The sequence below is a fragment of the Neopelma chrysocephalum genome, unplaced genomic scaffold, assembly GCF_003984885.1.
Source record: "Neopelma chrysocephalum unplaced genomic scaffold, ASM398488v2 Primary Assembly neopelma1_147, whole genome shotgun sequence".
Taxonomy (NCBI): domain Eukaryota; kingdom Metazoa; phylum Chordata; class Aves; order Passeriformes; family Pipridae; genus Neopelma; species Neopelma chrysocephalum.
The window spans coordinates 6,810,364-6,831,483 of record NW_020897809.1 but is presented as its reverse complement, the minus strand read 5'-3'; the positions used below and the strand labels follow the sequence as shown (position 1 = coordinate 6,831,483).

General features: G+C 52.8%; 1 protein-coding gene across 4 annotated transcripts in view; it reads right to left on the bottom strand.

Annotated features, from left to right (window-relative positions):
* PLXNA1 (plexin A1) overlaps positions 1-21,120 on the bottom strand; it is a 119,652-nt gene that overhangs the window by 14,766 nt on the left and 83,766 nt on the right. For 3 of the 4 annotated variants that reach the window (XM_027700473.1, XM_027700474.1, XM_027700475.1), the window contains exons 13-27: positions 20,810-20,961; positions 20,387-20,507; positions 19,911-20,047; positions 19,186-19,353; positions 18,215-18,308; positions 17,492-17,731; positions 17,169-17,312; positions 16,207-16,441; positions 14,720-14,862; positions 11,347-11,603; positions 7,261-7,327; positions 2,212-2,358; positions 1,230-1,389; positions 604-707; positions 72-168 (exon numbers count right to left, since the gene is read on the bottom strand). In XM_027700473.1, the coding sequence (XP_027556274.1) occupies positions 72-168; positions 604-707; positions 1,230-1,389; positions 2,212-2,358; positions 7,261-7,327; positions 11,347-11,603; positions 14,720-14,862; positions 16,207-16,441; positions 17,169-17,312; positions 17,492-17,731; positions 18,215-18,308; positions 19,186-19,353; positions 19,911-20,047; positions 20,387-20,507; positions 20,810-20,961 (2,266 nt within the window). The remainder of the gene's footprint in view (positions 1-71; positions 169-603; positions 708-1,229; positions 1,390-2,211; positions 2,359-7,260; positions 7,328-11,346; positions 11,604-14,719; positions 14,863-16,206; positions 16,442-17,168; positions 17,313-17,491; positions 17,732-18,214; positions 18,309-19,185; positions 19,354-19,910; positions 20,048-20,386; positions 20,508-20,809; positions 20,962-21,120) is intronic. The other variant, XM_027700476.1, reaches the window with a different exon arrangement.

The window sequence follows — 21,120 nt, the reverse complement described above, 5'->3', positions numbered from 1 at the left end:
GTGCCAGCTCCCCTGCCAGCCCAGTGCCAGCTCCCCTGCCAGCCCAGCAGAGGATGCCCCTGTGCGCTCACCGTATCTGCTGAGGGACTTGGTGAAGGTGGAGGAGTTGGAGATGTTGTATGCTGAGTTCTGCTTGGGGACCAGAGCTACCGAGGAGCCGTCTGTCACCTGCGGGCAGAGATGGTGTGAGCAGGCTGCTACACTGGAGAGGCATGGGGGGAACAGTCCTGGCAAAGGGAGAAACCGGCCCCGGTGGGATGAAGCTGTACTGCCACCCATCCCAGGGACATCATCTACAGCAAAGGGGACTGACATATCTCTGCGACAGCTCGGGGGAAGGGGCAGAACAGGAACGCACCAGATACCTTGGCATGAAAATGGCAAAGTAAGGTCAGAGCTGGAAACAGCCTCTAGGAGCCCTGGAGATGCCTCATTTAAAAGGACCATAAATATGCGGCCCAGGCAGGAAAGTGACTGCAGACCTGCTGGCCATGCCCCTGGAGAGCTGAGCCCAGGCCCTGACCAAGCTAAGGAGGGAGAAGAGATGCTCGAGCTCAAAGGAGCTGATGACTGCTCAGAACTCTCCACCACGACAACCTTTACCTGGTAGTGGGCCAGGGTGTTCAGCCTCTTCCAGTCATTGTCGATCTTTGTGGTGACATCTTCGTCCTGCAGTATGATCCGGGCCATCCTGCCCTGCCGCCACTCTGTGCCCATGAGGAGAAGGGCTCGTGGTTAATGGGTGATAGGAGCACAAAGCCAAGGAGAGGGTAGGAGCACAGTCTGGGAGCCCTCCCAGCCCCTTTTGAACCCCAGGACTGGTGACTATCAATGTGTTGGGCAAATCCAAGTACTCAAGGAAAGAGCCTGGTGACTGTTTCCTTTGCTCCTCTCCATTCTCCTGTCCTCCCGTTAGGAACAAGATTATTGACACTGTTTTCAACTATTGCTGGCCTCCTTGGGCCTCAGACACCTCAAGCCTGCAATCCAGACCACAGTCAGAGCCAAGGAGGCTCCTTTCCCCATTCCCTCTACTGGCAGGACCCACACTCTCATACCAGGGCTCCATACAGAGTCAGTGCCACCAGCACAGCAAAAGTGGACTGAACAAGCACAAATATGCTCCTGTAGGAGATACAGATTTTCCTGCCTTGAATAGTTTTTTTGGTACTTCTGCTCTTAGTCACATCCCTGCTCCCCAGAGGGCAGTGGTTTGGCTTCTCTCTTACCCAGGTCCATGTCTCCAGCTTTGGGTCGCTGGGAATAGGGCACACCCTTGTAGACAGCATCCAGCAGCTTCTCCTTCACCTGTGTGATGGTGTCGCAGTTCAGCACCTTGACAGGGATCTCCGGGGCGTTCTCGTTCTCGGGATTCACACAGTTGAGGGTCTGCACAGGAGAGGAGGTCAGAAAGGCTTGAGTGAGAGGCTGTGTTGCACTGGGTGCAAAGGCAGGTCCAAGGACGCGAGGCTAGAGCTGTCTAAAGGTCATGTCTTCTCACCTCCTGTGCTGCTGTGGAGCTGCAGCCACGTGGCACATTCCTGCTCTCCCTTTTTCCTTTCCCCACCTCTCCCTGTCACCCTCAAATCTCCAGCTATACCCAGAAAGAGAGCACCATGTCAGTGGAGGAACGCTGGGTCAGCAAACCTCATCTCAATGCACCAAAACCTGTCCAGACTGAGCAATGCCCAGGCACACTCCACTCCCCTCCCGACCCACCCCAGTGAAGAACCAGCTGCAGGCTTAACTAGGGGAAGGGCCTGGCTTATCATTTAGCTGGATTGAGGAGAGGGCTCATACGGAGGAGAATTCTCTCCATCTCTGGTATTATTCTCAAGGCTCTAGCTTTGATCCCCACCCAACATGAGCCATGGACTGCTCCAAGCAGCACATGCTCAACGGTATCTCTCACCCATATCTGTCACAGCCATGGGGATATATCTTGGAGAGATATGGAGCAGGGTCCAGTTCATGTTTGACTTTCTCAGGCCCATGATAAGAGCAAACCTTGCCAAGCAAAGGCCCTGTTTCTGACCCTGGCAGAGATGGGCACCACTCAGACAGAACAAGAAGCACTCTGGGAAGCCAGAAAGAACAGGGGACAAACCACTCTCTGAAAAGTACTTTGGGTGCCTTCAAGATCTTGTTAAATAGCTGGACCTGGCAGTCCTGGCAAGCACCAGTAACAGTGAGGCTTCTGGTTGCACTAACCAGCATTTTGTAGTCAATCTGCTGCCGGATAAGCTTGTCCTCACTGAGGGAGTAGCGAGCCTCTCCTGTGATGGCATCAATGGGTCCCTTCTCCATCTGTTGCTTGATGGCACAGTAGAGCATGAAGAGTGGTTCCCCAGCACACTCCTGCAGGACAGGGGATGAAGGAGAGGGAGAGAGAGGGGTGAGAAGGTGTCAGGCACCAGCTTTGTCTTTCAGGAACCACCACTGTGCCAGGAGCCTGCTGTGGCCCTGCAACATCAAACCTCATATGTGGCTTTACAAAGAGATTCCAGCTCAAGACTACAGGAAAGGGGGCCCACGGTAAAATTCATCCTGTGGAGGGAACTCATTCTCTCCTTCCAAGCCCACTGAAGGTGCTGCCTTGTCTATGAAAGCCTAGGCTCAGTTTCCCAGAGTTTCCAGACACTCCTCTGTGAACTCTGCTCCTTCTACAGGCCAAAGATGAGCTAAAAAGGCTAAATTCAGGGCTTGTGAAGAGGTCTGGGGATTTTGTGTATGCGATACAGCCTGTCTGTTGACCTGCTCCAGCCAAGAGAAGCACCTGAGGACTGGAAAGCGCATGCTGCATGGGACAGCCTGGGGGCTCTTGCCCAGGGAGCACGAAGCAGTTCTGACATCTGCCAGGAGCTCTGTCTCACATGAGAGGCCAAAGGAGGTTTCTTCAAATGACAGCTGGGCACAGGCAGCCAAATACACTGGGAAGGAAAAGCAAGGGAGCAACCCATTGACAACCCTACCCTGAGACTCCCAGTGATGGAGGGGACGAGGCAATAAGGTCTCCTGTAGTTAAATCATTTGCCACCTACATCCCCTCACTGCAAACCCCTGTAGTCAGAGCTAGCTTTAGCCACCAAACAGAGCCACATCAGCATTAATCTGCAAGGAAGGGAACGGGAAACTGGACCAGACACTTTCCCCCAGAGATGCTGGATTCAGGAACAGGAAAGGATATGCCAAGGTTGGAGGCACCAACCAGCCTGGAGCAATGTGTTGGCACAGGGGGACTGGGAGTGGACACCCCTTTATCACCCAGGGCCCAAACATTTCCCCTGAGCTGCATCACAGTGAACCCTTCCAGATATAGGAATTAGCCCTAAGGGAGAATAAAAACTATGATGGGAGCAGAGGGGATGGGGAGAAGTCCCAGCAGATTTTACCCCACCAGCCCTCGTCCCTCCCTCCCAGCCGCCTCACAAATAAATTGTACTTTGGTGCAAAGTGCGGCTGCTCTCCCTGTCACCATATGCTGTTAGCATCTCGTTAGCATCTGCGGTAATTAAAGAGACAGCTGCTAACGAGCAGGAACAGGCATACATCATCCCCAGACCTTCCGACAACAGGCCTGTCTTTGAAATTATGTTTCATTTGCAAACTTGGCTTCATTAAGTCAGCCTGGAAAAGTGAGAGACCCAAGTGGGTGCTTGGCTGCGCATCACTGGTTGCCCGACGAGGCAAGGCTGGCCACAGAGTGGTGAGCCCCCAGGGGTCCCACGGCACCCCAGGACTACCCCTCCAGAAGACCTGAGTTGCTTCTTCTGGTTGCTTGTAAAAACTCGTTGCGAAACTTCCAAGTCTGTGGAAGTGGTGTGGATGGAGGACAGCCTGGAGCAGGGCTCCTGCTTTCATCTGGCGCGGCTGCTCCCATCTCAGCGAACAGCCTTCCCCTCTCCAGCAAGTCACGGGTGCTGTCCCACCAACTGCAGCTCTGCACCCACCTCTGGGGATCCACACTAAGACAGGTGGGCTCAGTCCTTCCCACACTGGAATCCCAGTTGCTCTCCAGACACCACAGCATCACCTCCTCTCCTCCTCGAATGCCAGCTGGGCTGACAGGAAATAAATCTCTTTTTTGGATGCATGGATTAGAGCTAGCCCAACAGCCTCCTGGAAGGATGGAGGCATCAGCAGTTCATTTGATGGGTACGCCACTCCTCCAGCACCTCGCAGGCTTTTGCAGGCTCCTGTGTGCCCCGGGATTCTGGTCTCCTTCTGACCTGTCAGACACCTTAATGTCAACCGAAACAGCCCCTCTGCCCTGTCCCCCTGACTCTGAGCACCCTCCACATTGCAGCTCGGCTGACCCTTCTGTTCTGAATGTGGGTCCTACCCTCAAACTGCAGCACCTCACTCCCAGCCTCACTGGCCATACCAGCTCTTGAGGATCAGGGCCAAGATGCTCTGTGGGTCACAGTGTGCTGAAACACCACAGGTGAGGGTGGTTTAGGGATCATCCCTGACAGAGACCAACAAAATGAACAGGGACCAAAGAGACTAGTGCCGGGCAGTTGACCCAAGATGAACTCCTTCAGGTGAAATACAGCAGGGGACCACTGAGACGGGGCCAGGTGGCCCTTCGTGTTGACGGAAGGGAGCCTGCCCCCTAAATGTGGCTGTGCTCACACTGTGCTCAAACTTATGCAGTTTGCTCACTGCTGGGGGCCTGACTGAGGAGGGCTTTGGGAGGGCTCTCTCTGAGAGCTGAGCTGGAGGAGGGCAGCTGCAGACACCCCATGCATGCCCGTGTTGGTATGTCGGGAGCAGGCTGAGGCAAGCCAGCTAACTCCCAAACTATCTTACTGACTAGATCTAGCTCATCAGGCACCTAATATTGTGCATTTTTCAGCACTCGTCTCAATTTATCCGTCTCCCTTTCCCTGAGGTGTCTCATTAAGAGTCTGATAAATGCTTCTACAGGGTCCTCCTGAAATTGTCAGCCCTCACTGGCTCCCTAAGCTGCCGGCCCTGGGCATGGGGGGGGGTGTCCTGTCCCTGTCCCTCACCCCAGCATATCTCAGCCGTGTGATGTCGAATGCCCGGCCCTGCTCCGGGCAGGTTTGCTGAGAGCCGATCTGGCAGCTGGGCACGCGGCCGCCTGCCTCATTTACACGCACAATTACTGCAGTTTGGGGCAGTTTCCCTGCTGGCAAACTGTCTGCTGTGATACTCTCCATCTACTCCACAGGCTTCTCCTGCTTTTGATGCCACCTGTGATCCTCACTGCCAGGAGACAGGCAGAAATCATCCCGCGGGTCTCTTCTGACCCAGGAGAGGCCATGAGCACATCCTCAATCCTCTTCCAGTCTAACTCAAGTGACTCAAGCAATGGAGTTTCAACCACTTCCTGGGGAGATGAATCCCAGCACAACAAATTTCACAGCCAGCAAGTTTATTCCGGTCCTCTATGTGTTTCTTCTGTAATGGTGCATCTATATCAGACGCCTCTCCTGCTGCTACCACGCAGAGACTGGAGGCATTTTCCCATGCCAAAGTCATGGTGTAGCCAAGGACTTTATAAAAAGTACTGCCCTGGTCTCATCCCCACATCTCTCACCTGCTGCTCCTGATCTTCAACCTGCACTGTTGATGCACCCAAAAGCCTCTCTGAAAGGGAACAGGGCTATACAAGGACAGATGCAGGACAGTGGTGGTACATGAGCTGATCCAAAGCAGTTTCTGAAGAAGGTGAGCATACCCCTGTCACCTGCCCACATGGCTCAGCCCAGTCAGGACAGGCCAAGGGAGTCAGGTCACACACATGAATGCAATGTCCCCAAATGCCGCTGTTGGCCTTCATAGGCTATGCACCGCACTTTGCTTGGCCAAAGCACAACCATGCCCACTTCAGGGAGCCTTGAGAGAGTTTATCCACAAGGAGAGCTACTCCTACCTGTCCCACCAAGTCCACAGAGCCCAAAGAGCCATCTGCCGGTGCCCTACCCAATCCCACTGGGCACTGCTGCTGCAGGGGCCCCGCTGGGCAAAGCCCTGGTACAAAGAGGTGGAAGGGGGTTTGACACCTCCCCATGACCAGCACAGCTTCTCTCCTCTCCCACCTCTGGCAAGCAATCTCCACTGCACGCTAGCTAGATTTTTATAGATACAGGCTATCCCTCGACAGAGGCAAAATGCCAAGTGCATGTAAGTGATATTATAAATCACCTCTCGTTGACGATCACTTGAGTTCTGCTCAGACTACTGCTCGCTCTCATCTCTTGGCTGGAAATGGTTCAAACTCTCTTTATCTTAATGAGGGATGAAATCCCACAAAAACGGCTGCGTGCCACCAGCCTCACTGCACCGACACCAGGCAGGATCCCAAGAAACAGCTCTGCTGACTGACAGACCAGCATCAGGACTGCAGGTGCCAATCACCCTGACGGAGCCATCCCAAAGCGGTAGCAGGACTGAGGCAGGGGTGCATGGCCTGGAGCTGCTTCTGTGTAACCTACATGGCCACTGGTGCAGCTCCAGCAGGTGGAAGCACTGGTGCTATTGGAATAAATGTTCTCAATACAGGTAGACAAACAAGCGGTAAAAACAGAGCTTACACTTTGATATCTTCTTCTGCTACCTTGATGAAACTGAGAAAAAGGTGAATTCAAGCTAACACAGTGGAGAGCTGTGTCCCTGGCTGTCAACAGGTCCCTCAGGCATTCATCCCCAATGAGGCACCTTTTGCAGGGGAAACAGCAGTAGTAAAGATGCCTGCAGGAAACAATTCCCCTACCATGGAACCTCAGTGTTGGAGAGATGAAGAAGCAGCAGCAGTGTTACATGAAGAGTGCAACTCAACGCAAACTACAACTCAAACAGGCAGAAATAGGCTCCAATCACAGTCATGCCTACAGAAGGACCAGCTCCCAGGGCTTTTTCTGCCTGATTTACACAAGAAGAGGCAAGGAGAGAGGAATGGGGACCACTCCAAGACTCAGCTGAGTTGCTTCATATTTATCTTTCCTCAGGGCACCATTGTTAAGATCTCAAACCCACTATGCATTAAGCAATCCCAATATGGACTTCATTTCTCAAACTCAGCTATTTCCCAAAAAGGAGACCCAGAATTACTAATCACATCTCAGAAAACCAGGATGGGAATGGAGGTCTGGGAAGCAATCTCTGCTCCAGGAGGGAGTGGCAATGCTCAGGAGCATGATAGTCCAGGCTTTGTGTAGCATGCTGCCTGTCCTGGCAAGGCAGAAACCACCTCCCTCTCCACACAGGGTTGCCATCCCTTCCCAAACTCACCTTCAGAAACTTGTACAGCAGAAACGTGAACCAATTCGTCAGCATCTTCTCTGCCACTGATTCCGTTCTGTAGGGAAGGTAGAGAGCAAAACCATCAGCAGAGAATATTAAAGGTCTCTGATCTCACTCGTTGCCACTTCACCCTTAGACTGTGGCTAAATTATTTTTGGCTTTAAAAAGTCTCATGTGGAAAGGCAGGAGTCTCAAAGTAGGGGGTACAAGCAGACAGCACAAGCTCTAGTGGAAAGCCTACCCATCCACAGGGCTGAGCCACAGCAGCCCCCAAAGAGGGAGAAGCAATTGGTCTCCAGTATATTTGGAGAACTGGAGAGAGTTGAGCTCAACCTTATCCCATGGGGAGCTTCACCCAGGGGATGAGCAGCTTTCTGTTTCCCCCTGGTACCTTCTACTTCAATGAACTTTATTTCTTCTATCATGTCCCATTGGAACCAGGCAGCTCCCTCCACAGGAGGACTGAATGACACACCTGAGCCAGGTACAATGGCACCAAACCTACCTCAAGCTCCCCAGTTAAAGTACACCCTGAAGGAAGAGCTGAGGTTGCAAGGTAAAGCCAGATCCTGACCCACATTCCCATGACAGGAGCACCTCCTCCCACAACACCATGTGCTTGATCTAGCTGGAAGCCCCTCTCCCCACCTGGGAGCTGCTGCTGCCTTCTGCTCCTGCAATGCACTCAACACTGCCATTGCCCTAATGCAGGTCACTACTACAGGTGACAAGGGACTTCCCTGCAACCCCTGTAGTAGCCCTTGATCTCTAAAGCTTCAAAGCCAGGGGCCCACAGTAGAGCAAGAGGATAATAACCACCAGTCCACTGTACAAGGCCTTGGTTAAAGCCACCATTGGATTTAGGTCTAGAGTCTTTGACCCCAATATGTTTTTAGTAAAACTTATCCCTAGTACTAATTCAGCCATAAACAAGGGGATTAAAGAAGGAAGGAGTAAGAGCAGTGGTTGGAAGCTTAACCTGTTTTCCATGTACCTTTGGAACACAGACACTGTGCCAGGCTTGAGATTTAACCTTTCCCTGCCTGAATGGTGGAAATCCTGGGTCTCCGTGTGCCTCCTGGAGTGGGTAGTGATGTAGGAGTTTGCAGGCATACAGTGCTGCAATCACCTGCTCCAAAAGGAATTTAAAAATTGAGCCATCTCTCAGCTTTCGGAGACAGTTGAAGGAAACAGCCAAAACTGCCTTAAGAAAACCTATATATTGCCCCTAGTTTCCTAAAGTATGGTTCCAACCCAGATGTCATCATGCTCCAAAGCAGCATGGCAGGGAAGGTCCAGGAGGACCTGTGTCTGTTTGGGACCGTGGGAGGGAGATCCTGCAGGATGGGTGTGAAACATGGTGGGTCCAAATAGGATGTGGGTACCTCAGGGTGCTGGTACTGCAGCCAGGATGTGCCACACCAGCAGAGAGAGGGACAGCCTGGCATGGAGGGAGCTGAGGGTGACACCGGAGCCAGGTGAACTGTGCAGCCCTACAGGTGGAGCTTAACATGCCTGTCTCTGCACAACACCTTATCTCTCTGCCTCAAGATTAAAATTCCCCTTAACACATCTATTATTTTTACCATGGCTTTGGCTTTCACTCCTTTTAAAGTAAAAATGCCAGCCAGTCCCTCGACCCTTTTGTGGTTAGGCTTCTTCAGCTTATCCACGCATTAATCATCAGATCAGCCACTTGCAAAGGCAGACGCTCCTGAAAGCACAGGCAATACTAATAACCTCAGGGACATGGCTGCATTCCTCTTGCACCAGGGAAACAAATACAAACGGGTTGACTCAAGAAACAAAACCCAGAAGAAATGCAAATGTCAGAGCCACCAGAAGGAGTCCCACTGCCCAATGCCACGCACTGCCCAACGGCAATGCCATGCCCAACAGATGGGCCAGGAGCAGATGGCTGGGCTAGGAAATCCACTTTCCCAGAGTTTATTCAAGCTGACTCAGGGTCATATGGCCCCTTCTAAGGTTTTCTCTTGTGCTAATGGAGTTTAGCCCTTTTTGCCCCCCCTGCCCCTGGAACAGCACAGCCTTCCTTAAATCATTTGGGGACAGTATTACCCAAGCCTCCAGGGAAGGGAAGACTTCCTGCCCCCAACAGGAAAGATTAATCCATCATGGGGAACAAAAAAAAGGAGAAGGAAAGGGACATGGGGAGAAAGCCAAGGGAGGAGTGGACTGAAGCAATTCAGCAGACATTCTCCCCAGCCCTGGACCAGGTCCTTTGCTGACAAGCCTGTAATGCTCATCTGAAGTGCCACCACTCGAGCTCTGGCGGATGTTTGTCTTTATCCGCAATAGAGCCAGATGCCACAGCAAGGGGGGGATTATCTAACAACAAAATAAATAACAGCTCTTCCCAGTTAGATCAATGTTAATCCAGTTGCCCTGGGTGGTAAGCACACTCTCACACCCAACAGCAGGGCTAATCAACTGGATAGAGAAGCCCAGCCCTTGGCACCGCTTACTCCATGCCATGGCTTCAGGAAGAACAGTGGCTCTTTGTTAAATATCACTCAGGGAGGCACAAGCAAGGCACCGGCCAGGGGTTCTCATCCCTGTCCTAACTGCAATGGGCCCTCGAGTGCTGGGGCTGGGGACCAACAGTCTTTGGGTTGCAGCTCTCACTGCACTGGCGCAGGCTGGGCTCTGCCCCTGTTCTACTGCTACGGATCAGCCACTGCTGTGCTGGCCTCCTCATACTGCCTTTTATTTATATTTTATTGATTTACTACAGGAGCTGGAAATGCGTTTAATATTTCAGTGAAACCTGGTGTTGTGGAGGGACGATCAGAAGGGAAGAGCCTAAGGATGCACTCAGGGAACAGGGATGGGGAACACTGGTTGGCTCCTCCAAGACCCACCCGACTCCCAGTCAGCCATAGGTCTGCACCACATGCCCCTCTGACACTCTGCTAATGAGTGCTTTGAAACATTAAGGGCACCCTTGTAACATGATAAATGAAGCAGAGAGAGTAAGAAAGCAATGTGTCTAAAAGACTAGCAACACAAATGTAACTGGGACCAGCTCACACCTGGGTCTTCTCCAGGTGTTTCCCCACGGTCAAGCACACAAAATCTCACAGGCTTTGTCAAGTCTGGCCATGCCACGAACATCAGCTGATGTTGGGAAGATGCTCTGGTTTCCTTGAGCCTTTCTGGTGACATGCCAGCCCTATGCTGCTCGGCCATCCCTGCATCTCTGCTGGAGCCTGGTGGCACTGGGCTGGAGGAGGTAGAGATGGGGAGGCACAGCATGGTATGTGAAGGGAGAAGATGGCACAGAGGGCCTCGAGCTGAACCAGTAGAGTTTATTAATAGTTTTTGTTCAGGACTTGGTGTATCTTTCAATATTCATCAGCCCGTGATGAAGGAGAGCTCAGAGCTATCGTTAAATATTGATGGGCCAGGCAGACTCACAGCAGGGCTTGGCAGGCTGCCTCCTGCTCGCACTCCCACCAGCCCCGTTGAGACTCCCAGCTTCCAAAAATCCACTTGGCTTTCCTGGGAAAACCCCCATGTGACTGGCAAGGTGGACAAGCCCTGAGGAGACAGCAGGGAAAGTAGGACTCCTGCCTGCTGTCAACCCACAGAGGCACCCATGCAGCTGCCAGGCAAGGCAAGAGACGCTCCACATGCCAAGAGGTGTGGAGGACCACCCGGTCACCTGGAGAAGGGAAGGCAGACGGGGGCATCCTTACATGCCACAGTGCCTGACACCAGTGTGTACCCTCCCTGCACCAGCCTGTGCAGCTGGCAGCTGCTGAGTACCTTGCTCACTCCTTCTCAGGCAACATAAGCCCACCAGGGCCAAACTAGAGTGAGAACATCCCATGGGTGTTCTGAGTTGGCTGGGGCCAGGTGGTCCCACATCCCTCTCACACTTGCGTGCAAACAGGCAAGGAGATGCTTGACCACACACCCAGTGCTCACACTGCCACAGCCAACACCAAAGCCATCACTGACGGCATCCCCAAAGGACACCAGCTCGCATCACCACGCTCAGAAGAGCCTGGGCACTGTCCCACAGCTCCAGCCTCTCGGCTGGTTACTCACCTCCGCAAGAGCAGCTTGGGGTGGTTCTTACTCTCCAGGTTCTTCTCAATAAGGTCAGAGAGGAGCTGCTTCAGCACACCTGTGGCATACTCCATCTCGCCCTGCAGCGCCGTCATGATGAGGGAGGCCACATTGCCACGGTCCCGCATGGAGAAGCTCCGCTGAGCCTCCAGAGTGCGGATGAAGGTCAACAAGAAGTGCTTCTTGTTCAGGAGTTGACCAAAGAGGGTCAAGGACTTCTCCACATTTGCCTGGACCTGAAAGGATAGAGCAAAGCTGAGAGACAGGCATGACCAGGAGGGTGACAAAAAGGTGACTGGGCTGAACAATACCCTGGATTCACCCTCATCCCACAAGAAGAAATGATGAAAAAGGGTCAAGAAGCAGCTGGATTTCCTCCCTCCATACTATCAAGCTTCCTCTTTGGTGATCAGTCTCAGTTCCCCTCCAGAGTGTTATCTAGTTTGTAATACCCCAGCACCAGGTTAACAGTCTCAGGGCATCGCTGTAAAGAGATGTCTAAATATACACACCCTTCCACACAAAGACTCTCTCCCACTTGTGTGCAGCCACATAAATGCACTTCCCTCCCATGCACAAACACTCTTTCTCTCCCAAGCACACACACAAATTATAATTTTCAATTTCAGTTAACAAGCAGCTCAATTCCCACCCAAGTCACTGCAACATGCACTTCGGGTATTGCATAGAAAGCAAATAAAGCCACAACCCTGAGCTCTGCCAGCAGCAAACCCCCCTGGTTTGGGGGAAATAGATTTCAGACAGGGAAGAAAATAGCAGAAACCTGGCAATGTCCCACTCCAGACACAGCCTGAAACAGTCCCTTTTCTCATGAGATGTTTGAAGGTGTATTTCTGGCCATACTTGGCCATGTAGGACCCAACAGGGATTGGGCTGGGATGCTTTCATCTCCACGCTGCCATCAGCAGCCCAGGTCTGGTCAGCCCTGATCACACTCCTTACCAGAAATGAACATTTCTACAACACTCTCCTCTCCTGTTAGAAGAGATTTCCTCTGAACAAAAGCCTTGCTGTGGTTAAAACTATTCCCCAACCTTGTCTTCCTGAATGGGAGAATAAGCATAAAATTTCATTTCATGTAGGTATTTGGAGAGAAAACAACACTTTTCATTTCAAAACACCAACTCAAAATGAAGAATAGGGTTTTGACACATCAAATCATTTCACTTCAGTCAAAACTTTGGATTGGCACTTTTCAGTTCAGTGAAATTCCTCACAGTTGTAATTTTGCTCTCCAAAATACTCTTTTCCACTGGACAAAAACTCTATTTTCCACCACGTCCTCGTCAAGTCTCTGATATGGGTCCCCAGGTGGCACTGTCACCCTCACTACCCAGGTGAGAGGGGACACCTGCCTTAGAGCACCCCAGAAGAGCAATGGGGAGCGACAAACCCTCTCTGCCCCCATCCTTGGGGCTCCTCTAGCGGGCACCACATGGCTCAATTTCTCCTAATGCAGGCCTGAGAATGATGTCCTGCTAGGAATGGAAATACTTTAAGTTATATTTTCCTGGAGTCCCTTCCTCCAGACACACAGGGACCTCGATGCAATGATGCTGGTAACTCAGCAGATGCCTGAGATTAAGCAGCATGAGCTGCTCCCTGTGGGGACACAGAGATGCCAGTTGATTCCCCAGCATGGCAAGACCCCAGAGCTGGTTGGAGTGCACTGGCTGCACTGCAGACCTACCAGACCCACCAGTGAAACTGGGGCAGCAGGAGTTATGCTTGATTCCCACCCCTGTGCATTGCTGGTGCTTTCGCAGTCAAGACCAGTCAAAGTAGACCGTAGGCTGTAAAGCAGCAGGATTTCAATAAGACAGGAAACAGGTCCTGCCCAACAGTGACCATCCCACGAGACGACATGAAAACCTCATCAAGAGCAGCACAGCAATGTCTGAGGCCCCCCCCCATCGCCTCCCTAAGCCCCTGTGTTTAACCTGCTGATCATTAGCAGAAATAAATGAACAATACTGAATTAAATATTTAATCAGGCTTAAATTCTCACAAAGCAACAAGCTTCCCCCCAAACCCTGCAGAGGAAGGGAGCTGGTACCGACAACCCGGTGCTCACTGCGGATTAGTGTGTGCATGAGCAAGCACTGTTTCCTTCCCGTCACTTGCAATAGCTAATGTTACACTCTGAGTAAAGAGACAAATAAAAGCAAACCTGATTAAATTATATGAAGCTTACACAACTGTAGTTGCTTTATTTAATCTCTTTTGGGGATTTTTTTTTTCTCCTTTGCAACTTTAACCCCTTGCTTCCCAGGCCAGGCTGAGCTAGCGGGCTCTCTCAAGCAGGACGTTTTGAATTAGGAGCTGGAAGTGGACAAACTCCCACCCAGCCTGTCACAGCCAATGCAAAATTCATCCTCTGATACCCTTTTTGATACCCTTTCCACCCTTCCTCTTTAGGGAAAATCTTATGGAGCAAGAGCAGAGGTGAGAGGAGAACTAGGCATCTGTACAGACAGGAAGGGCTGTGCCCCAGGGAGGCCTAAGATCACACCTGCTTAGGCTCTGAGCATCCGGAAACCTGAGCTGCAAGGGGAAATCCATGGAAACAGGGTCCCCACCATGCTCCAGAGCTGGGATTAGGGACCAGGGAAAGAGAGCAGGCAGAGGGCCAGGGCCCGTGCTGTAGCCATGCTGGCATACAACGCCAGCACGTGCACTTGGAGTTGGTAAGAGCTTGTTGTGTTGTAATTAGCGACCGTGCATCTTGCACCAGGGCCAATTACTTCTCCTAAATACATTGTGAAGCCCACGTCGACATTAATTACTGTGCTGGGTCAGCAGTGAGGGGAAGCGGAGGTCACCCCCCTCCTTTCTCTAATCAAGAGCGGCCTCAGCAGCCCAGCACATGAGAAGCCAATTGCTGTGCAATTGCATGCACTAAATTATACAGAGGTGGGGAGGACGGGAGAGGAGAAGGAGCTGGTTTGGGGAGCAGGGGAAGGATGCCAAGGATGGGTTCTGTGTGGGGAAAGGGAGCCAAGCAAGCAGGCGATGTCAGACAAGCCTGCTAAAAACGAGTGACCGGTCAGGCATCAAACAAACCCAATTGAATAAAGCAAGTGCTGTAGAAAATGACAGCAGCAATGATATTAATATAAATATTGATATTAATGTCAGAGAGCACAGTAACCATTTGGCAGCCAGTCCACATCCGCGTTGGCTGCCACGTGGCGAGATGCTCTTTGCTGCACCACACCGGGCCAGCATCCAACCAAAGCATCTCTCCAGCCCTGTGCCTGGGGCACGGGGACTCATGCAATGGCACATCCCCAGTGTGAAACACTACAGAGACAGACAGACAGACCCACACCTCCATCTCCTTCAGCACAGGGTGGTCTTCTATCCCCGGGAAGAGAACCCGCATGGCGTAGGTACGGTAATCCAGAAAGGGGATGCCAGCCCCGTCCAGGTCGTTAGTGAGCTCGTTGATGTCAGTCTGCAGCTCAGCAAAGGCTGGGGTGGGAAAAGCAGAATTAAACAACACATCTTGGAGACCCAGCACACAGCACTGGCACTCAGCCCACCGCTGCACCCCCAGCACCCCATGGGTGGACCCCCTCAAGGCGTGAATATGCTCAGCATCCCTCCTCCTGGCAGGCTGTGATTGCTGTCCCTGTCTCACAGATGGAGAAACTGAGCTGCAGAGTGTAGGGATGACATTCCCAGAATAAATCAAGTGGCAGATTTGGGAACAGAATTGCCAGGTCCCAGGGGGCTCAAATCCCCCCTGCTTAGCACTTGCAGCCTCCCAGGGATGGTGGGGGCAGTGAGGAACAGCAAGACTTGAACAAAACCAGAGCTTCTGAGGGAAAACGTTAGCCTAAACCACAAGAATGTCCTCATTTCTTTTTGACCTAAATACGACTTGAGAGAAGAACTTGAACACACCCACCCCAGCACCTCCCAATCTGAGCAGAGTCAGCTGTGACTCCCAGGGGAACATGATCCAGGGGGGTCCTGAACCTTTAATTGCACCTACAGGGAAAAGCTGACGGGAGAGGAGTCTTGGAAATGCACCAGGGAAGGGGGTTGTGGTGGGGGGAGAAAACCCTCAGAAAAATCAAATTAACAGCACTTTAAAGGGAGCTGAAAGCCAGGCAGAGGACTGCAGGCTCGTCAGCCTGATGAGAAAAAACAAACCGTCAGCTTGAAAGGCGTGCTATCTTATCTGTAACTAGCGGGACTAGAAAAGAGAAAAGGCAGGGAAGAGATTGTGCCTTTTAATTAAAAGCAGATCCTTTTATCTGCCAGCTGTGGAAGACAAGACACCATCCCCTCCACCAGCTCCCTCCCCTCTCCCTGTCACCAGTGCCATCCGCAGGCATGTGGAGGGATGGGGATTTGGGGGAGCAAAGGGGTTGTCTTTTTTTCCCCTTTTTATTATCCTGGTTTCGGTGCCTGCTCCATTCACAGCGCTGGTTGTGGCTGTGGCTGGCAGGGTCAGGGCCTCTGGAGCCAGCTCAGGGGGATAATGGGCAATTAGGTTTTATCAGCAGGATCATACAAGGAATTCTGTCCAATTTCACAGCATCCGTCTGTCACATAATGAGAGACTGACTGCCCACTCACAGGAAGCCTTCGGTACCCTCCTTGCTGTCTTTTATCCCATTTGGAGAAATGGAGAAGAATGTCTTAACTGGAAAAATCCCCAAATCCCACCCAAAATGAGTTCGCTTCCACTGACAAAGCAGCTTTGCCCATTCCCATTCCCTCTCCAAAAGGTTGGGAGCACATTGAGCCTCGGAGCAGTAAGAAACCCTAAAAGACCTCCACACTGATGGCACAGGGATCCCTCACCCTCTTTACACTCCAGGGCCACCCGAGACTCCAGGTTGTCCATCTGCAGCTGGAGGCGCTTCAGGGTCCGGTCAGCATCCCGGGACTTGCGCTTGTAGGCGATGAGGACGATGATGATGATGAGGAGGAGCAGCCCGCCCCCGCCGCCGATCCCGATGATGGCGGGCAGGGTGAGCAGGCTGTCCGAGTAGATCTGCAGTGTCCCCGGGGAGAACTCGAACCCTCCAGCCTTGATCTGCACCATGGTGGGGGAAGAAATGGACCTGGTGTCAGGGGATATGCACCCAGGGCAGCCCTCCCTGCTGGTGCCCACCATGCTGGAAACTGGGGCATGACTCCCAGCCCATGGCACGAAGGATGTGGCAAAATGAAGGGATGGCAGGGGCTGGCCTGGAGCAGTGCAATGTGCTTTAATGGCATGCAGGACACACGCTGCCAGTGCACACGGAGCAGGCAGAGAGTTTGATGTCTCATTCAGACAACATTACAGTAACAGATGGGATGTGAAGCAAGTTCCCCCACGGATGGGGAGCCTGGTGGGGACCGTGCTGGGTCCCTTTCAACAAGGCAGAGTCCTGGAGCATGAACACCACTGTGCTACAACCCCACAAACAAAGCAGCCAGCCTTACGGCGTGTGCCAGCACTGGGGGGAAGAGGTGGGAACCCCCCCGCCTTGCACCCAGCAGGGAAGGCAGGTTGTTGGCAGGGCCAGTCAGGACACAAGAACACCCAGCTGAGCGTGCTGGGGAGGGGACAAAGTATTTTGTCCTACCAAACACATAATCAGAAAGAGGGATGCCCTGGGAGCAGAAAGATGGCTCCTGAAGATGCTCCTGCACATGCACAGATTATCCAGTCCTTATCCAAGGACAAACACACAGCAGGGCCAGTGCCAGGATAAAGACTGAACCTCTGTGACACCTTGGACCCAAGGAGCAAAGGCACTGGTGTCAGCACTTACCGTGACTTTGTGCTGGCCAGTGAGATTGGGGGACTCGCAGAGGAGCTGGGTCTCGGAGACAGTCAGGGTGCAGGGAGTGTCTCCAATCAGCACCGTGTAGTTGAGGCGGGAGTTACCAGCAGCCGGCGGGAGCAGGTTCCTGCCCTTTGAGGGAACAAGGAATGACACTGTCAGGTCTCATGCAAAGAGGAATGTTTAAAAAAAACTCAACATAAGGCAAATGCATGCTCTCACAGCGTGGGACTTAGCCCCAGGAGAGACAAAATGCCACCTCCACCGAGGAACACATCCCTTCCTCTGCCCCCAGGTGCAGACTGCCTTACCTTGAGGATGAGGGGAGAGCTGGGCTTCAGCTCCAGCATCCCTGTGGGGCTGAGTGGCTCAAAGACAGGGTCTGGGTAGTAGACGAAATTGGTGGTGTTGATGATCAGCAGGGCCTGGACATTATCCATGATGAAGCCAATCTCATCCGGGCGGTCGCCGAGCTCCGGAGGGCTCCGCACAGGGTTGTCAATGGAGGGTGCATAGCACACCATGGTGGTGTCATTGTAGACTGTGCAGTTCTGCAGGAGGCACAGACCGGGGTCACACCCAGCTCCCAACAGAGAGGTCAGGATTAAACCCCACAAGGATCTCCTGAAAGCAACATCTCTGGACACAGGGTTGAGATTTGGAATCTCCAGTTCTGTTCTATCAACAGGCATCACATCCCACCCCAGGGCAGAGACAGACTCCTGTCTGCAATGGACGTGCAAGGGATAGCAGGCGAGAGGTCGCTGGGGCAGGCTTTTTCTGTCAATATCCTGCAGATATCCCACAAACCTCCCATCAGTTTTGAACACTCAGATCTAACCCTCTCCTGACAGCATCTGGCTGGAGGCTTTGCAGAGAGATCAGTGCCCCTCTTTGGGCAGCAGCCCCTGGACCTCAGCCTTTCCCCACCATCACACCTGATGGGCAAGGGATGCACTTTCTGCCCTGTGTTGCATAGGTATGGCATCTCTCCTCCTTGTGCACTGCCCCCAGCCCCAGCCAGCACCACTTACGTTCTCCCTTTCAGAGCTGCAGTACTTGGCCCGGATCCTGGGCTCTTTGATGGTGGCCAGGTTGGTGCCAGTCACGGTCAGCAACGTCCCACCACTAGAGACAAGGAGACCATGGGTTAGTACAGGCAGCTGACACTGGGTCTCCAGTTCTAGGAAGAAAGCACCCATTCTCTCCAGCCAGCTGCCCATCTGCCCCAGCCTGGATAAACCACAATGCCCCAGGAATCTCTTATCCCACCCACACATCACCATGGCTGGCAGGATCTGGCACACACCAATGCCAAATCATCAAGGCTGACCCAGAGGCCAAACAGAGATATAAAACTTGATAATTAACACTAATATCCCACCCTGTGTCCAGGTTTGAGATCTGAAGACAGCTCCCAAGCTAAAGGCAACTAAGCATCCACAATGGGAAGGCATCCCAAGGAGGCTGAGTTCCTCTCTGCCATCCCTTTCTCCATCACACATGCAGTGGGTGACAGGACAGACTGAACCCTGCCAGTTTTTCTCAATGGCTTGGTGTAAAAGCCCCGTGGTCCCAGAGAGCTCGACCATGCCCCTGGGGAGCTTGCTCCTCATCAACAGCCTAGGGAAGGTTTCCCTTGGCACTAGCTCTTAATGGATTCCTTTGCCTCCTCTCCAGCCAATTCAAACCTTTTAGAAAAATATGTAAACATTTCAAAAAATCCCCCAATGGGAAATATTTTAATTTTATTTGCCGCCGCCAAATGTCAAGCTGAAATTAAGCAGATCCAAAGCACTGTCTGCTCTTGCCCCCTGCCAGGCTCAGCACTGCAGGCCAGGAGTTAGCAGGGCCCCAGTGCCAAGCCATTGCTCACACTCCTCTCGCCATGTCTCTGGAGTGCAGCCTGCCAGTTATCATGCAGCACGGAGATGTACCCATTAGGATCAGGGATTCCGTGTGGAAAACAGTCCCCAATGCATCTCTCAAGCTCCTCGCGATTCACCTGTTGATGCTCCATTCAGGATCGATCTTTTGGATGGTGGGGTCCTCCGTGTAGTTGTACTTCACCTCCGGGTTGCTGAGCTCTGCCCGGTTGATGTTGATGAGGATGGGAGAGCCGCCAGGGGTGTGCCCAGGGGGGGTCCTGCACCGGATCTCACGGGCGCTTCTCCTGGAGCAAAAACACACAAGCTGTCAGTGCCTGGGCAGGAGGGAGGCGAGGGCAGCCAGGGGGCCAGTGCTGCCTGGGAGTCCCCTGCCCCAGCCCCTCTCCCCTTCTGAAACAGCTGGGGGGTGAAGAAAGAAAGGAGGAAAAGTGAAAAAAAACCCAAGAAATGAAACAAAAGGCAGCCGAGAAAGGCTGAGTAGCTCCTGAGCATTCCCATCGTGCGGCTGCTGCAAACAGCAGCGATTAGGGCTGATAACCAGTAATTACCACAGGAAAATATTTAAAGAGCCGCTCCATTATCATCCCTAATCTAAAAATTATCCACTTCATGCCTCAGGGCTTTGTGCTTTTAGAGAAAAATCCCTGTTCTTAGGGCTCTTCCTGCAGCCTCTGACACACAGAGGTTTCAAGAGGAGACACCTTTGGCCACCCAGGGGGTTTGGCTCCCCGGATCCCTCCTGGCTTCCCAGCACAGGCTTCTGGCTGCTGCTCTGTCAGGGGGTCCCGCTGCCTTCGAAGGTGCCTGTAGCCCATCCTCCACCATCCTCTGCGCCCCTCACCCTGAAAAAGCACAGGGCCGTCCCCCGATGGTCACAGAGACATTGCTGCCAGCATTGAGGTGGCTGCCTTCGATGGCGATCCAGGTGCCGCCGGAGAGAGGACCCCGGGCTGGGACCACACGGGAGAAAGTGGGTGTCTGTCAAAGGAAAAGAGCATCCCTGAAGTCAGACAGGCTGGGAACTGAAACCCGCATCCCCAAGCAGCCTCGGCTGGGTGACAGGACCACAGACAAGAGGGACCTGTGGGCTGGGCACAGTACTAAGGGCTGGCAGTGCCAGCAGGACAGTGGGAAGGCAGAGCAGTGGCAGACTCGGAGAAATTCAACCAGCATGACTCAATGCCTGACCAGAGCAGCCCCACCTGCCCCCCAGGAAAACGATGGTAAATTTTCCAACTCACACAGAAAACCACCCAAAACCACCCAGCATCACCTCCCCGCTGGGGTGCCAGACCTGTCCCCTGGCACAGGGCTTACCACAAAGGTGAAGCTCTTGGGGGATGTGGCCCGGTAGTTGGGCAGGCAGTCACGGATGCACACTTCCACCCGTGCCTCATGCACCTTGCTCGAGCTGGCATCTCCGATTTCACACACAATCCTAAAGGATGAGGGGAAGAATCTCTCAGTGTCCTGGCACCGAAATGTTCCCTGTGCCAAGCAAAGGTTTCAGATGCCAGCAAATTCATGAGAAATCAAGATGGTGGTAGCTGGCACTTCCAGCCATGGAGGGAGCTTCCCCAAAGCCTCTGGGCTCCTCCCAGAGCAACCATAACCAGTAGGTACTTTTCTCCCAGTTCAGTCCAGTCAGTTCCAGGTCTTTTGCAGCATTTAGCACCAGCACCCCTGTCCCTGACCTACCAAGGTGATCTGGAGCACACCCGCCCCTCACCAGGCACTTACTGCTCGGCGCTGATGTACTCGCTCTCGATGGGGATGCACATCACTTTGCCCACTCGAACGCCCCAGCGAACATCTTCAAACTTCAGGCCCAGATTCTCGCCAGTGATGGTCAGACGGGTCCCTCCTTGCCTGGGGCCAGTCTCAGGGAATAACTAGGAGAGAGCATGGCCTGTCACAAGGGTGAAGAGCTGCAGGGACACCTCACTCAGGTAGGCTGCAGTCCAGGCAGCCACAGGATGTGTGTTACTCCCCTACGAGCAGCAAGGAGCAGATGGGTGATGATAAATGCCAGTGTGTTTGTAAGTTGCCCA